General features: G+C 33.8%; 1 protein-coding gene across 2 annotated transcripts in view; it reads left to right on the top strand.

Annotated features, from left to right (window-relative positions):
* MLYCD (malonyl-CoA decarboxylase) overlaps positions 1-13,359 on the top strand; it is a 33,129-nt gene extending 19,770 nt beyond the window's left edge. For both annotated transcript variants that reach the window (XM_044663643.1, XM_044663642.1), the window contains 4 exons: positions 17-129; positions 3,324-3,480; positions 5,242-5,391; positions 11,936-13,359. In XM_044663643.1, the coding sequence (XP_044519578.1) occupies positions 17-129; positions 3,324-3,480; positions 5,242-5,391; positions 11,936-12,469 (954 nt within the window). In that variant the 3' untranslated portion in view covers positions 12,470-13,359. The remainder of the gene's footprint in view (positions 1-16; positions 130-3,323; positions 3,481-5,241; positions 5,392-11,935) is intronic.
* The last annotated feature ends 4,573 nt before the right edge of the window (positions 13,360-17,932 follow it).

The raw sequence follows: 17,932 nt of genomic DNA, 5'->3' as shown, positions 1-17,932 counted from the left end.
TTCCTCTTCTTTTTAGGAAATGAATGGAGTGCTGAAGAACATGCTCTCAGATTGGTTTTCTACAGGATTTTTAAACTTGGAACGTGTTACCTGGCACTCACCTTGTGAAGTGCTACAAAAAATCAGTGAGTAAGTATCAAATATTCCCAGTCCCTTGATTAGTTCAGATAAAGGTAAAACTAGCTTTGAAGTACAGGTTTCTGTGTCATGCCAAAAAAATAAACAAACAAAAACAGTAACAAAATGACTGTATACTTAGTGTAAAGAGTGAGGTCATGTGAAATGGAAAGAGGAGGCTAATCAGTTGAAATCAAAGATATCAATATATGAGGTCCTACATATGTGTATGTGTGTGGATATATATATATGTGTATATATATAAATATGTATATATAGTTGAGGATTTATAAATATATATATAACTATATGTATATATACATATATATATATCCAAAGCTAAAAATGATTGCTTTTTGGAAAAGGCTTTTTAAAAGAGAACCACCATTTTACACAATCAAGTATTCACTGAATTGAACATATACAGAGTGTCCCAAAAGACTTAATGAAGTATAGGCAAATATATAATATGTAGGTTCTAAAAAGGAAATTTCATGTAATTATTGTTATAATGTTCCTCCTACCCAGAATTATGTAAATTTTATTGTTATACTGAAATGTAGTAAAATACAATTGTTGCCAGTTTAGTATTATAGAATTTTTTTAGTTACTAAATCTAGAGAAAACCTGAGAGATCATCTAGTCCTGTATTCTGGAATAAAGCCATTGAGAATTCTACCCAGATAAAGGTTAAAGGAATGAAAATGAATAGTCATATTACTTTATTTTTTTAATTTCTATTTTTTTATTTTTTAGAATATTTTCCATGGTTATATGATTCATGTTCTTTCCCTCCTCCCAAGAACTCCCCTTACCCTCCCTGTAGCCAATGCGCAGTACCACTGGGTTTTACATGTTACACTCATCAAGACCTAATTCCATATTATTGATAGTTGGACTGGGGTGGTCGTTTAGAGTCTACATCCCAAATCTTATCCCCATCAACCCATGTGCTCAAGTAGTTTGTTTTTCTTCTGTGTTTCTACTCCAACAATTCTTCCTCTAAATGTGGGTAACATTCTTTCTCATAAGTCCCTCAGGGTTGTTCTGGACCACTGCAGTGCTGCTAGTAGAGAATTCTGTTACATTTGATTGTACCGCAGTGTATCAGTCTTGGTGTATAATGTTCTCCTGGTTCTGCTCCTTTCACTCTGCATCAATTCCTGGAGGTCATTCCAGTTCACATGGAATTCCTCCAATTCATTATTCCTTTGAGCACAATAGTATTCCATCACCAGCATATACCACAATTTGTTCAGCCATTCCCCAATTGAAGGACATACCCTCCTTTTCCAGTTTTTTGCCACCACAAAAAGCGCAGCTATAAATATTTTTGTACAAGTCTGTTTATCTATGATCTCTTTGGGGTACAAACCCAACAATGATATGGCTGGATCAAAGGGCAGGAGAAATCAATAAAATTGAAAGTAAAAGAATTATTAAATTAATAAATAAGACTAGAAGCTGGTACTTTGAAAAAACAAATAAAATTGACAAAGTAATAGTCAATCTAAAAAAAAAAAAAAGAAAAGAAGAAAAACAAATTAACAGTATCAAAGATGAAAAGGGAGACCTTACCTCTAATGAAGAGGAAATTAAGGCAATCATTAAAAACTATTTTGCCCAGTTATATGGCAATAAATATAGCAATCTAGGTGATATGGATGAATATTTACAAAAATATGAATTGCCTAGATTAACAGCAGAAGAAATAAAATACTTAAATAATCCAATATCAGAAAAAGAAATTGAACAAGCCGTCAAAGAACACTAAGGAAAAATTGCCAGGGCCTGATGGATTCACAAGTGAATTCTATCAAACATTCAAAGAACAACTAATCCCAGTACTATACAAATTATTTGACATAATAAGCAAAGAAGGAGTCCTACCAAATTCCTTTTATGACACTATTATGGTACTGATTCCAAAGCCAGGCAGACCAAAAATAGAGAAAGAAAACTACAGACCAATCTCCTTAATGAACATAAATGCAAAAATCTTAAATAGAATACTAGCAAAAAGACTCCAGCAGGTCATTCATTATGATCAGGTAGATTTATACTAGGAATTCAAGGATGGTTCTATATTAGGAAAACCACCCACATAATTGGCCATATCAACAAGCAAATCAACAAAAATCACATGATTATCTCAATAGATGCTGGAAAAGCCTTTCACAAAATTCAACACCCATTCCTATTGAAAATACTAGAAAGTATAGGAATAGAAGGGCCTTTCCTAAAAATAATAAACAGTATATATCTAAAAGCATCATCTGCAATGGGGATAAATTAGAAGCCATATTACTTTAAAATCAGCCCCAAGATATATTGTGCTGCAAAGAAAAAAAGACTGTTGGCTGTAGGTAAGGCAATCTATAGAAGATCCTAAGGGCTACACTAACCAAAAATGCTGACTGCTTTTATTTTAGAAAGTCAGTCTGAAAGATATACCAAAAGGATAATACTTAAGGAATTACAAAGGTAAATGTCCATAGCATTAGAAATTAGCTCTAACATATGTTTTACTACCATAGTAAAAAGAGAATTTTGTTGATTTTTACTATATTTGAATAGATTTTTATATTGAAATGTGATACTGAGTTATATTAATCATAACTTACTATATTAAGGCTTAGTGTATTACTTGAGAATTTTTTAAGGTTGGGTTTTTGTTGAGGGAGAGAGTGAAGAGGTACAGGCTTGAATTTGTGGTTAATTGAATTGAGCAACTTCTATTGAGGAGAGTCTACTGATACTGTGCAGCATCTATTTTGCAGCTCTAGTTTTAGAGAGGCCTGATGAACTCAAAGCTTAAGTGACTTGTCTAGGTTCAGGCAGTATGTATCAAAGGCAAGTTTTAATATTAGCTTTCAGACTAACTCTGTGATCCCCTGTACTGTGTTGCCTCTCAGTTTAACATTGTCTATATCATGTATTATATATTATGTTATAATTTAATACCATTTTATTACATTTTAATAACACACATAAGGTATATGTTATAATAATTTAACACCTGATATATAATATTTGCAACTCATTTTCAGTATTGCTAGAATAAAAAATGCTTTGTTTGAATTTTTTAGAGAGGTGAAGTGAACATCAACTAAAACTCTGTTTTACAAGTTGTTGTTTTATTTCTTTTTAGCTAATTTAGCAGTACACAAAAATCAACTATTATTTTGCCTTTTTAAAATTTTCAGGTGTGAGGCTGTACATCCTGTCAAAAATTGGATGGACATGAAGCGACGTGTTAGTTCATACCGAAGATGCTATTTTTTTTCTCACTGTTCAACACCTGGGGAACCACTGATTGTTTTGCATGTAGCATTGACCAATGAGATTTCCAACAATATCCAGGTATCCTTTCTGACAAGATTCAGTATAGATAAGCACCACCAAACATCCTAGGTCCAACTCTATTCCCTGATCTAAGATTGCTTTTTTCCCATTTCTTTACCATTGTGCTTGTCATCCCCACCTTTTTCCATCTCTTGCTCTAGCCCATATTGGCATCATTTTCCTCCTTTATGTCCCACTTCAGGTAATACTTTTTCCTTTGGTAGACTTCTGTGTATTTAATCATTTAAAATATTCATTATAATCATTTGCATATCTTTCATTTCAACTATTTGATAATAAGGACCTTAAAAGTAGTTATTCTGTTACTTTTCACCTTTGTTTTTCCAGGTCTTTGGGCCTTGTAGGCATTTAAATTTTTTTAATTAACTTGGATAATTTTGTTTAATTATAGTCTATAATGATGTATGTAAAGTACTTCATTGGCTGAATGAAATATACAAATTTGTAGTCCATTTATTTCAAAAAGTTAAAAAATGTACTCATTAATCTTAAGGGATGTAATTTAAGCCCTCTGCTAAACTAACCAGTGAAAGAAGAGTAATATTAAAAGCCAAAGCAGAAGGAAAACTCTTAAACTAATCATTCAACATTTTAGTGTTTATTATGAGCTGTAGGCAGGAGGGAACATATGGAAGAGAATGTAAAGTAACTAAAACAAGAGCTACAGGGGTGGGTATACACTACAGACCATCTGATAAAAAGAGAAATAAAATGAGGAATTTCTAATGTAAGTCACAGAACTGATACTGCAACAGAATATAACTGTGATGGAATTACTTCAGCTGTCTCTACAGTTTTTCAGAGTAACTCCATGAATAGAACAGCTGATAATTCTTTATCAAGTATGATAATACTTTGTTAATAACATCATCCTTCACAAAGTGGATGAAGTGAAAAGAACTCCTAAGAATAAATGAAGTGAATGCCATTTTAGTATAAATAGGGGAAATTCATATATTCAGCATCTAACACATGCTTCAGAAGAATAAATTTCAAAACATTAAAAGAGGTCAAATAAGGTCATATCACCTGAGACTAACTAAAGAGAGATGTAAAATTCTCAAGAACAAAATTCTTGTGAGGGAGTTACAAATTATTCCATTGCAGTAAGGGAAGAAGGGAATATGTCTTAAGTGCCTCAAACGGCTTAACCAAAACTCATCAAGGAATTGAGTACAGATTTTTAAGAGGACATTATCAGAAATTAAATAGATAAAAGATAGAACTGGTCGTTAACTGATTTTGACCTATTTTCCTGATGTTAAAACTTATAAAATGAAGATAGGCGTATAAAAATGTTAAGTAAGGAATTTAAAATAATAATGTACAAACATTAGAGCAGAGACTCTGTAGAGATACAAAAATATGGAACTTTAGTCCCATAAGAAAAGGTAAATTATAGGTCATGAAATTTAGTGCTAAAAGATACCCAAAGTTCATTTAATCCAATACCCTCATTTTACAAATGAAGAAATCAGTCCTTATATTGTGGTAGTACTTATTGGTAAAGTTACAAGACTTTAATAAGCATTTTTCTAGTTTCCATTCCAATCATCTTTTCCTGTCCCTCATTGTTTCACTGAGGTCAAACAACATTTTGCTTCTGTAAATCTGCTTAGTTTATAGATTTCATTTTGAAGTTTCATTCATTTCCTATTCTACAGGTATTTTACTTTACAGCCCATAATTTAAGGATTAGAAATTGTTATTTGTGTCAATTAAATCATATTCACAAAAGCATTATATATGTATTTTCAGACAATAGTGAAAGAGTTTTGTCCTCCGGAAACAGAAGACAAAAACAAAATTGTCACTGCGATTTTCTATTCTATCAGTTTGACTCAGCAAGGTCTACAAGGTGTCGAATTGGGAAGTTTCCTTATAAAACGAGTTGTTAAGGAGTTGCAGGTAGGTGTGGTAAATAATAATAATAATATAGGAGTCAGATTGTTTTGAATGTCCTCATCTTCATTGAGTGAGGTTTTGTTTGTATTTTATATGTATTCATATGTGTGTTATATACATGTCTTTATCAATCTCAGAATGATACCAACCAATGAACAGCATAGCTTTATTCTTTCATCATCTATTTACATGATATATTGTTCTGTTATGTTTTATGTTGTTGTGGTGGTTCAGTTATTTTCAGCCATATCTGACTCTTCATGCCCCTATATGAGGTTTTCTTGGCAAAGCTAGTGGAATATTTTGCCATTTCCTTCTCCATCACATTTATGTATATATAAGAAGACCAAAATAAACAGGGTTAAGTAACTTGCCTCACACGGTCACATAGTTAGTGTCTGAGGCTTGATTTGAACTGAGGAAGATGAGTTCCTGATTCCATGCCCAACACTATTCTTTGCCCCACCTAGCTGACCTAAGTTTCATGTATGCACATTTAATTTCTCCATCTGAATTCTAAATTCCTTGACATATCACTTGTAGTTACTACTTTTGCATTCTTTTTCTTCCCATGATTATTCACAGTAAGCATTCAGTGAATGCTTGTTACACAATTAAAATATGAAAATTTGGGTAATATGAAGCCCTTACTGCCCCTTGAAAAATGTATTCACTGTGACTTTAGATATCCATTTCTATTTGAATGAACCCCAAATGCATATCTATGGTTTAGACCAGTGGTTCCCAAACTTTTTTGGCCTACCGCCCCCTTTACAGAAAAAAATATTACTTAGCTCCCTGGAAATTAATTTTTTTTAATTTTAATAGCAATTAATAGGAAAGATAAATGCACCTGTGGCCATCACTGCCCCACTAGATTGCTGCAGCACCCACCAGGGGGTGGTTTAGACTTTTCACTGGTTTAGACCTTTTACTCAGATGCCTGTCTTTAGACAATTTCTTTTACGGGTGCTGCCTTCACCTTAAATTCAATATATTTAAGTCCAAACTCATCATCTTGGCGTTAAACAGATTCTGCATTTTGACTCTGTCCTCTAACATGATAGTTGCCCTACCATCCTTGTATCTTCTACAAATCTAATATGTATTCCATGCATTCATCCTAGGCTTTTAATAAAATGTTGAACAGTACAGGACCAAGCCCAAATCTCTAAGGCACTCATTTCACTAGAGAATGGGTCTGATCGTTCAACCAGAACCTCATCTTATGACATTCTTCCTCCTATTTGGAATGACCTTCTTTCCATTTGCTTTAGTCTTACCTACCTTTAATTCACATCAGTTCCTTCCTTTTTAAGTCTTTCAGATAACCAAGCTCACTTTGATTTCCCCCTTCTCCTTTACTGTCCATTAAAAAAAATTGCATTCGTCATTACTTATTTATTATTTATATTGTCACCTAACTTTTCCCATGTATTTCTTGATTTAACAAGTTGTTAATAGAATAAGGAGCAGGTTTAGATTTATCTGCTCATCAGCACCCAGCAAAGGCTTTCTATATTTTATAGGAATTCAGGGATCACATCATTTCTTCATATTATAGGAATAAATATATCCTACATAACACTCTGGGTATTAGAAGGATAGCTATTTCCTGCGTATTTTCTGGATTTATAACTGTGGTAAGCATTTTGTTTTTGTTTTTTTCATTCTAATTTTTCCTTGACCTCTAAGTAGCATTGGCCACCCCACACCCCATCCCTGTTTTCCTTAACAAAACATAACAAAACATTCCACTAGTTCTCTATCTTTCTACTGCTTCTTTGATTCCTTTGCTAGATCTCCTTTCTCTTCTCACTTCTAAAGCAATCTTTTCTTTTTCAGTGCTCTTTCCTTAAGCCATCTCAACAATCTTCTTCAATTACTACCTCTAAGCAAAAGATTTCCAAATATTAATTTCTATTCCCTAACCACTCTTTCCAGCTATCAACCTACATTTCTTTTCAATTTTAGAAACAGTAATTAAAAGCCATTATGTGGAAGGTGCTGTGCTAGGTGCTGATGATACAGAGACAGAACAAAATAATACGTGTTCTCAAAGTGCTTATGTTCTTCTGGTAGTAATATAACATATATATATATATATAATATAACATTATTTAATGAGAGAACATTTATTGTCAGTGAAATCTTCATGGAAGAAATGGTAATCTTCTTTGAAGAAGATTCTGAAGTTGGAAATGAGGAAGAAGAGCATTCTAGACATAGATGATAGTCTCCAGTGTGCAGCTAAAGAAAATAGAATATTGAATTCAGGGAGCAATAAACAGTTTAATTTGTTTAGAAAATAGAGAATATGAAAGGGAGAAGTATGAAATCAGGATATCAACTAGAATTCAGTGATGGGCAAACTATGGCCTGCAGGCTAGATGTGGCCCCCTGAAATGTTCTTTTGGGCCACAGGACATTATTCCTAATTTGATGAATACAATGAGTAGGTTACAATACAATGAAACTTTGAAAGAGTTGCCTTAGAAACAGACTGACAGATGAGCATTTCCTTTTCTTTGGCCCCCTCTTTAAAAAGTTTGCCCATCACGGAACTAGATAATAGCCAGATAGTAAAGACTTTATTTGCCTGCCAGTATGAGGAATTTTTATTTTATCAAGGAAGTACTGAGGAATACCTGGAGGGTTTTTTGTTTATTTAATTAGAGCACTTCTATGGTTAGAAACTCTGTGCAGGGAAACTTGTTTATCTATTTGAAATCTATTAAAATAGTTCAGATGAGATAATAAGTATCCATAGTAAGTGGGTAGCTGACTATATGAGCAGAGACAAGGGAATGGATATGGAAAATACTATGGAGTTAGAATCAGTAAGACTTGGTGAATATAGGGAATGAGATATAGGGAATATTCAAGAATACTACGTTTTTAACCTGAGTGACTAGGAGAATGGTAGTACCCACAAAAGAAATAGGGAAATGTGGAATAAAATTATCATTAACACCTTAAACATTTTATTTCAGATACCTAAAAGACTTCTAAGAGTAAAGATGTTAAGCAAGTAGGTGATACTATCAGATCAGAGCCCAAGAGGAAGATTAGAGCAATAATTTATAGATCACTTTCTGTGCCTCAGTTTCCTTATTGATAAAAAGGGAGGTTTGGACTCACTGCCCTCCAGGGTCCCATCTAGCTCTAAATCTGTGATCCACTGATTATAAGGAAAACCATACTAAGTGAAATAGAGGATAATATAGCAAAGAAGACCAAAAAATGAAGAGAGATTTTAGAAAACTAGGAGCATGAAGTATTGTAGAAACTAAGGCGTGAAGGTGTCCACAAGAATCATATAGTCAGCAGTGGCAAAAGCTGCTGAGGGAACAAAGAAGATAAGGACTGAGAAAAGGCCATTGAATTTAGCCATTAAAACTTGTTGGTAACATTGGAGAAAACAGTTTCAGTGATGTGATGGAGCCAAATACCAGATTGCATGGGATCAGAGAGTGGATGTTGATACAGTGGAGGCAGACTGAAAGTGGACTTAGATGATTCTAAATATTTGATAGTTCCTAAGAGAAGAGTGAAAGGTTGACAGAGTCAATTCAATTTTTTTTTCTTTAAACCCTTAACTTCTATTTATTGGCTCATAGGGGGAAGAGTGTTAAGGGTGGGCAATGGGGGTCAAGTGACTTGCCCAGGGTCATACAGCTGGGAAGTGTCTGAGGCCGGCCTCAAAATTTTTTTTAAAAGATAAGAAAAGTCTATTTTCTGCAGTAGACAGGGAGCTGAGGCAGTCAATGTAAAGAAAATCTCTAAGGTCCCTTCTGTCTCTGCACATTTATGGCACTATACCTAACAAATGAAGTCTATACTTCACATCAATCATTCTAGGCCCTAAAATTGAGCTATACTCTCTCCAAGTACCTTATACTATGACTAAACTAGGTTTTTTGTTATCCCCTAAATACATTTTTTTAGATCTTTGTTCATTTTGTTCCTTTCACTTTAATGAAGCCTTTTCCTGTTTCCTACTCCTCTCCCTCACTGCCCCCTCCCCCATCCAGGAAATGATCTTTCTTTCATAAGACTAAATTTAGGACTTTGTTTTCTAACATTTTTAAGGATTTGCATCTTTTTTGTTTTATACAATTTGTGTGAGTGTGTATAAATGTAATGTATCTTCCCTTATTCCACATAAGATATTTGAGAACCCAGGAAAATGTATTATATATATATATATATTTTAAGTACTAGCATAGTATTCTTCTCATTTAATTCAATTAAGTAAAAGAACACTTATTTTGTACCTACTGTATGCAAGGCCCTATACTAGATGCTAAGCAAAAACAAAAAATCAAGCAATCTTTGCTTTAAAAGGATCTTATATTGAGTTTAATGATTTTTCATTGAAATGTTGTTAATAACATTTTCAGTTCTTCCTTGAAAGAGATAATCTGTTTTGTTAGCTACAGGAATTCTGAACCTTCTGAAAAATGTTTCCAGCTTTAAAAAAAAATATTAACTTAAACTAATTGCTGTTAGGAAAGTGAAGTCTATACTTTTCTTATTTCCTTACAAAATAAAGTGAGATAATAGAAAAAGAATAGGTTATAGAATGATAAAATCTATAACTTTAACTACTAACTATATAAATATATTCTGGTTTTTAGTTATTACCTCTTTACTATCATATATCCACAATATCTTTAAATATGGTCATTGCTTATAATAAACTTGTTATTGATTTAAGAATGTAAATTTCAACTTTTAGAAAAACAATGGCTTCTTTTATACCTTTCATCAACTGCCACTTTTTCTGTCTCTACTTATGTCAGTCCACAGATATAAAGAGCCATACAATCCTAGTAGCAAAAAACTTTTAATATTTAAAGTTTCCAAGATATAATACTTTATTTTATACTTAACTGTGTACCTATATCTTGTCCTCTCTCTTTCCTTTCCCCCACCAACCCCAGGAGGATATAAACTCTTCTAGGAAAGAAACTATCATTTTATATTTGTATCATCATTACGTAGAGCAAGATGATTAATACATATTTTAATGTAATAATATTTGTGATGAAACACTTGGAATCTAAAAGACTTTTATTATTCCATATTATTTTTAAAGTTTGCCATTCCTGAGAGTCTGGTATTATGTAAGCGGGGCCATTTTGTTGTAAGTTTTGGCCCTGTAATGACAGATGGCCACAATGAGTAGAGGGGCATGATAGGTATTTCAGAATAGGAAAAAGTACAAACAAATTCTGGTATGGTGAAAAGAACCCTAAATTTGGAGGTAAATAAAAGACCTAGCACTGACACTTAATAGTTGTATTATATTGGTGGTGCTTCTCTGTGTCTCAGTTTCCCTATCTATGAAATAAGAATACCTGTTCTATGTACCTCACTTGGTTGTTTAAAGAATATGTTATCTAATATGCTTTATGAGTTATGAAGTGCTATTTCAATGCCAGGCATTATTACTAATACTTTATTATTTTCTTTCTACCTTTCCCTTTCCCGGGGTTATGGCAGTGGTAAAAGGGTAGGCAGTGTCTCTAGTAGACTCTTTCTGTATGGCTGGGTACAAAGAAGAAATCAGAAAATGTATAGGCAAATAGCCATCTGCTCCCCATGGTTGTAGTGGAGAAGACAGAAGAAGACATATACCTTTTTTTGCTTTTGTTTTTTTAATTAATATGCCCTTTTCCCCTCCAATCAAAAAAAAAAAAAAACCAAGACAGAGCTAAGAGAGCTTGACTAATAGTGGCAATTACATTTTAACATTTTCTGTAGTCACTGAACAATTTACTATTTTCATTGCTGTATTACCTTATGGTTGATTTATTTTAGAATTATGTATCACATTAGCATATCTATCACCACTAAAGTCCTACTTCAGTGCCTCATTGTAACATGGAAGTAACCCTGGGTTCTTGAAGATTTTGCCAGCCAAGGATGAGATTTGACAGCAGCCACTAACCTGGAAAGTCTTTGAATATGGGCCCAAAGAAAAGCTGTGTGTCTGTTTTAGAAAAACAGCCTGACCACATGAGGAGCAGCTTATCAATAGACTAATGTTCTACAACTGATGGGTTTTTTTTAACCTATAATAGCTGTCAAATAAAGTTTGTAGTTGCATAAGTTAAAGAAAGTATCCATATAAAAAATCATTTATTTTCTAGTGACCAAGAAAGTATAATCAGTTATGCTAACTTGTTTCACTTAAAATATCCATGAGAATAGAAGTATGTATCTCTTTAAAAGATGCTGGTCCCTAACCATGTTAAAAATGATTATTAATAAATGTTTAAAAAAAAAAAGATGCTGGTCCCTCACTACCCAATTGTATAGAAATTTATCTATTCTTCAGGCTCATTTAGTAACAAACAATATGGATATTCGCCCATCTTTTTTCCTGAAGAAATTAATTCAAATTGCTGAAAATGTAGTGCAAATTGTTGATAATACAGTACTTTGGCAACATGAGAAATTTTTTAAATTACTTTTATATAGCAGGAAAAATAAACTTTGTTCATTTAGATAAAAGGTATCTTTTTTCTTCTATTTATAGAGGGAATTTCCTCACCTTGAAACTTTTTCAAGTCTTTCACCCATACCTGGATTCACCAAATGGCTTCTTGGAACACTGAGCTCTCAAACTAAAGACCTTGGGAGGAATGAACTCTTTACAGATTCTGAATGTAACGAAATCTCAGATATCATAGGTGGCCCCATTAGTGAAACTCTGAAGATACTTTTAACTAGCAATGAGTGGGTTAAATCTGAAAAACTGGTCAAGGTGTTACAATCCCCTTTGATGAGACTCTGTGCTTGGTATTTATATGGAGAAAAGCATCGTGGTTATGCCCTCAACCCTGTGGCAAACTTTCATCTGCAGAATGGGGCTGTGATGTGGCGGATCAATTGGTTGGCAGATTTGAGTCTCAAAGGCACTACTTCATCCTGCGGGATGATGGTCAATTATCGATATTTCTTAGAAGAAACTGGTATCAACAGTGCTGCATACTTGGGAGCCAAGAATATCAAAGCTTCTGAACAGGTTCTAAATTTAGTTTCTCAGTTTCAGAAACTTAGCAAGCTTTAAACAGACACTTCTTGAATTGAAGGTCTTTTTTTTTTTTTTTCAAATCAGGAAGTAATTGTGAGGTTTTATGTCTCAAAGAAATCCTTTGTAATGAAACAAATTGAACTGTGTACTCTTCTGAACAATGGATTTATAATGACAGATTTTGTGTCCTAATTTACAGTAATTTTATTTCATTGTACTAGCAAATGAATGCTATTTGCAGTCTAGCTGTCAGTGTGATAAATATACAGATAAACTACACACAAGCTTACAGAAGAAAGAAAGAAGTTTGGCTTACCTTCATATTTAACCAAAGAAATTACTAGTAATAGCCTTCACCCCTTTATTCATTCTCAATATCAGTGCCCTTCCCTGAACATCATCTTAAAAAGGATGTGAAAGTTTTCAACATACAATTTTCAAGTTTGGATGAATAAGTACCATGATAACCCCAAAAAGAGGTCTGGATGATGATACCTTTTTTATTTCCAATGTATAAATGAATTTACATCATGTAGAATTATATTCACTATTGGGGGGGTGGGAACCTTACAAGTGAACCCTTTTATTTAACGTCATTCTTTTCCACTCAGTTGAAGTATTAGCACCAGTTTAAGGATTGGATACAAAAATATTCACCATTTTACTAGTTGAATTTTGAAGAACACACAATTGTGAAATGGGGGCGTTTTTTAACTTGTCTGCAAAAAATGGAAATATTTAATTACAGTAAATTCAATCATTACAGTGAAAAAATGAACAGAATTGCTAATGGGGAATAAATCGATCATTTTAAAGGCTATATTGAAAAACTTTGAGAGATTTTGTAAGAGGGTGTGTGAACTCATAATGAGCCCATTAGTAAATAACAAGTTTGTTCTGTAAAAGTATTAAATATTGAAAACATAGTTGCCTGATGCGTGTTTGTTCAAGATTTTGAAATAATAGAACTAGAAGGGCCCCTTAAGTTTTTACTAAATAGGAGCCTTTATGTAACAAGTGACTAAATTTTACACACACACACACACACACACACACACACACACACACACACACTCTCTCTCTCTCTCTCTCTTTGATCAGAGAAATAGGAAAATGTTGGTAAACATTGACCTAATCAAATGTGAATTGCTTTCAGAGATCTCTAAAGAGAGATCCCATAACATATGAGAAGATTTAATACCTCTTGAAAGAAAAATCCTTCTTGTAACAAACCATTTGTCTTGGGTTTTGAATCCCCAAATTGTATATTTTGCGAAATATACAACTCATACTGAGTATAAGTAGGAGGTTCCCTCTTCTATCTTAATTGTTTCACTTTTTTGAAGCATTCTGTCATTATACTCTGGGTGTTGATAAATAGTAAGTGCTACAATGTACAATGCCAAAGTGATATCCCATTCATTATCAAAGCAAATTTTTCCCATCCACCTTTCAGCAGTACTTTGTCACCATATATATTTTTGGCAAAGTCATTTTCTATCTCATTTGGATTCTTCAAAGTGCCAGTTTTAGATAATAAGTAATAATTCTCTTTACTAACAGCCTGATGTGTGAGCTTAGGGCATTCCATTTGGACCATGTCTCATTCAAGGGTAAGTAACTTTCCAGGTGCCGTTCTCTTGGTATCGAGTCATCACTTCTGGACAATGCATATATCTGTTTCTCATTGAAAGCCAGGTGGTCATTATGATAGTGCAGGAAGTAAAATTCATTGTATGATATAATCTTTAGACCAAAGAAAAAATTTTAACTTAATAACAAAGTCTGAATTTGAAGAGGCCTTAAAGATTCATAAATGATCATCTGCATAATAATCTGCATTATAGAACAGGAACTCACTGTATCTTGATGCAGCCCCTTCTACTCTGAGACAGAATAGAAAGTTTCTTTAGAAAGTGTTTCTTACATAAGACCAAAATAAGCTTCTCTCCAGCTTTTACCCATTGTTCCTATGGCTAAATTTCTTTTCTGAATTCCTTCTAATTTATCCAATGACCTTGGATCTAGAACTAGAAGGGACCTCAGAAACCACATAATTCAATCCCCTTATTTAATGGATGGGGAAACTGAAGCTTCAAGAAAGTGACTTGTCCAAGTCACTATACATGTAGGAGAGAAGGTAGGATTTGAATTCAGGTCTTCTTATCCCAGACACTGTTCTTTTTATTGTGCCTCACTATTAGAAAGGTGAAGTGATTCACCCAAGGTCACATGAGTTATTACACTTATTAGTGGCAAACCCCCAGGTCTTCTGACCTCAAATCCAGCTTTCATTCTCATCTTTCACACATTGTAACACCCAGAACAGAACAAAAGCCATAAACAAATACGAACATACACTCTCTCTCTCAACAATAATTATTATTGAAACTACATGTTGTAGGGAAGTTCCAGGGGTCCAGTGGAAGTCTAAAATCCATTCTTAGTTCTGTGCTGTTCCACATGTTTCCCTACAGTCTGAATGAAAATATAAATGATGTGCTTATCGACTTTGTAAATGGCATGAAACTCACAGGAAAGTGAATATATAGGATAGAGTCAATACCCAAAAAGATCTCAAAAAGACAGAAAGAAGGGTCAAGTGTAAAATTTAGTAGGAATAAATTAAATTCCTATAAGCAATTCCTGATTCAATATGTACAGGTACAGGGTGAGAAAAGTTACTTCTCTGGGGAAAAATATATTTGGTATGATAGCATCATAAATTTAATGCTAGAAAGAACCTTAGAGGGAATCAGATCCAGCCCCTTCTTTTCACAAATGAAATCATTCCAAGTGACTTGATCCTGGTCACACAGCTAGTAAGTGATTGAGACAGAATTCAAATCCATGTCTTCCTGACTCCCAGGTCAAGTGTAAACAGCTGGCTTTGTTTGAGGTGGTACTGATGGGTATAATATCATGAATAAAGCTAGTGATTGTCCCTCTATAATCTATGTTAAGTTCACTCTCTGGAATATTGTGTTAATTTCTGAACATTACATGTCAGTGAGGCCATTTGTCAACTGGATCAAGTCCAGAGGAGGATGACTAGATGAGAAGGTTTGGGTGAAGGGTCTAGTAAAGACCTTTGTACTGCCTTTCCAGATTCTTTTTCTGTTTCCTCCTTGAAGAGAAAAGGCAGCTGTCACTGCAGTGGAGAGAGTATTGACCCTTAAAACAGGAAGGCCTAAGTTCAAATCTGACTTCGTTCACTTAGTGTCGTTCTAGAAGAGTCACTTAGCCTCTAATCTGCCTCAGGCTCCTTAACTGGAAAGTGGGGAAAAAACAATAATATGCATCTCCCAGGGTTGTTGTGAGAATCAAATGAGATAATACTTTTAAAGTGTTTAGCACAGTGCTTGGCACATAATAGGTTCTATGAAAACATTAGCTATTATCATCATTATTATATCATAACCTTTCTTAAATCCTTTCAAAGATCACTTCCTTTTCTTTGATTATATGAAGAATAGTGTTCCTCTAGCCCTCTCACCTTCTCTACAAGAGCAACCAGCCTGCAATTTGTGTTTTCAATACATAACTGTGCTTGACACTAAAAGTTATGCAAGATTCTCCATGCTCTCCATCTGAGATGAGAACAAGATAATAAACCAGGTCATCTGCCTGTCTCCAGACATGCAACACTGCTCCCCTCTCCAAGTCTTTCAAAGATAACAGATATCAGGTTGGCAATCTGATTTACTACTTCTTCCAAGTCTCTACAACCCACGAAGCATATTTTTCAACAGTTATTAAGGAACTGCTATGTGCAGTGGCCTTAAATCATGACCTAGAAGTGATCTTGACTCAGCATTCCAGCAGAGCATAATATACAGCTAGGTTTGTCAGACTGGAAAGGCAAATATCTTAATGACAAAATTTGTGGGCAGTCTGTGACCATCTTTGCCAAGTACAGAAAAGCTCATCAGCAAGTTGAACAACATTAGGGAGGAGATTTTTGGCCATAGCTATGTGTGAGACAAAAAAAGATGGCCCTCTTCTTTTTAGTAAGAATAGCTAGTATTAATATAGTACTTTAGAGATTGTGATATCTCATTTAATCCTCACAACAACCCAGATAGGTATTATGATTCCCACTTTACAGATGAGGAGACATACTAAGAGATACTAAGTGATTTGCTCAAGATTGTTACACAGCTAGCAAGGTCTGAGGCAGGATTCAAACTCGGGCCTTCTTGACTCCAAGTCCAGCACTCTACACACTGCCACCTGTAATAATGATGGCTATGGTGAAACTGGATATCAGTTTTTATACTAATAAAATATTCACTGATTAAGTGATAGCCATGTCCAATCTGCTTGAGTTAGTGCCCTACTTGAGAAACTGATTCATATCAATATTACCAGTCAGGTTATAATTGAAACCATAAAATGTAAGAAAATAGAATCTAAATGGAAGGACTGATATGAACCACCTTACATAAACATTCGCAGGAATGTTTTCATCATGCACATAAGGGCAACAAGAGATATTCCATAAGACTGGGTCCTCTCCCCTCACAATGTGCATGATGAGTGAACAAAAGGACCATCATGAAATTATCTAACCCTTATTTAATAACATTTGTTGCAGAGAATTAAGAGGTAGAAAGTTTATGTACTTAGTAAGCCTTTCTAATTTACATCCACATGTACTTTAATAGTGAGTTCAATGTAAAAATGTATTCGAATTAATACTGAAAAAATACATTGTAAGATGAGACTCAGTCAAGACACAAAGTGACCAAAGGATATATATGTGTGTGTGTGTGTGTGTGTGCGTGACACACACACATACATATATATATAAAATACACACACACACACACATCACTTATGCTTTAGAAGGAAGTTGGAAGGAGCAGGATATAGTGAACATTTAATAAAATCTTCTATGTACAATGAAATCGACTACATATAGCCTGGAAAATAGTTACTGATAGAGTCATAGAATCAGCTTTTTTTTATATAGTCAGAGAGCAAGGATCAAATTCAATACCAAATTAGAAAAATAAGCAGGAGATGAATTATGCAAATAAATAAGCTCCAAAAGGACCTATTAAATAACAAATTGATGCCACAAATTGGAAATTAAAAAATATAATATTAATATGGAATACCACTTTATGAAATTTGTTAAGTTTAAGCAACAAAAACCAGTGATCACTATGAGAATATAAAAAGCAAGAAACAGTTTCAATATCAAACACTTGGTTGTATCAAACCAAAAAATGTTGGAGGGAAGGGGAATTTAGTGGCTTAAATTTTGCCATCATAACAAATATATGATATTGTCCTCATCAGCAGCTTAAAATATTGTCATAAACAAAATGTTAGAGAACAGTATCATTTGTTAAAACTGCTAATTCTCTCCTTCTATAACTGCCTTTCACTTAACTACCTTATATTTGTTTGGTATTTGTTCCATGAATACTTTTATAAGGTATATATCATTTCCTACAGTAGAATGCAAGCTACTTATCAGTAGGTAGTTTT

Source organism: Gracilinanus agilis, chromosome 2 (assembly GCF_016433145.1).
Source record: "Gracilinanus agilis isolate LMUSP501 chromosome 2, AgileGrace, whole genome shotgun sequence".
NCBI lineage: Eukaryota > Metazoa > Chordata > Mammalia > Didelphimorphia > Didelphidae > Gracilinanus > Gracilinanus agilis.
Note: the sequence above shows the minus strand (reverse complement) of the source record. Positions and strands in the feature narration are given on the sequence as shown.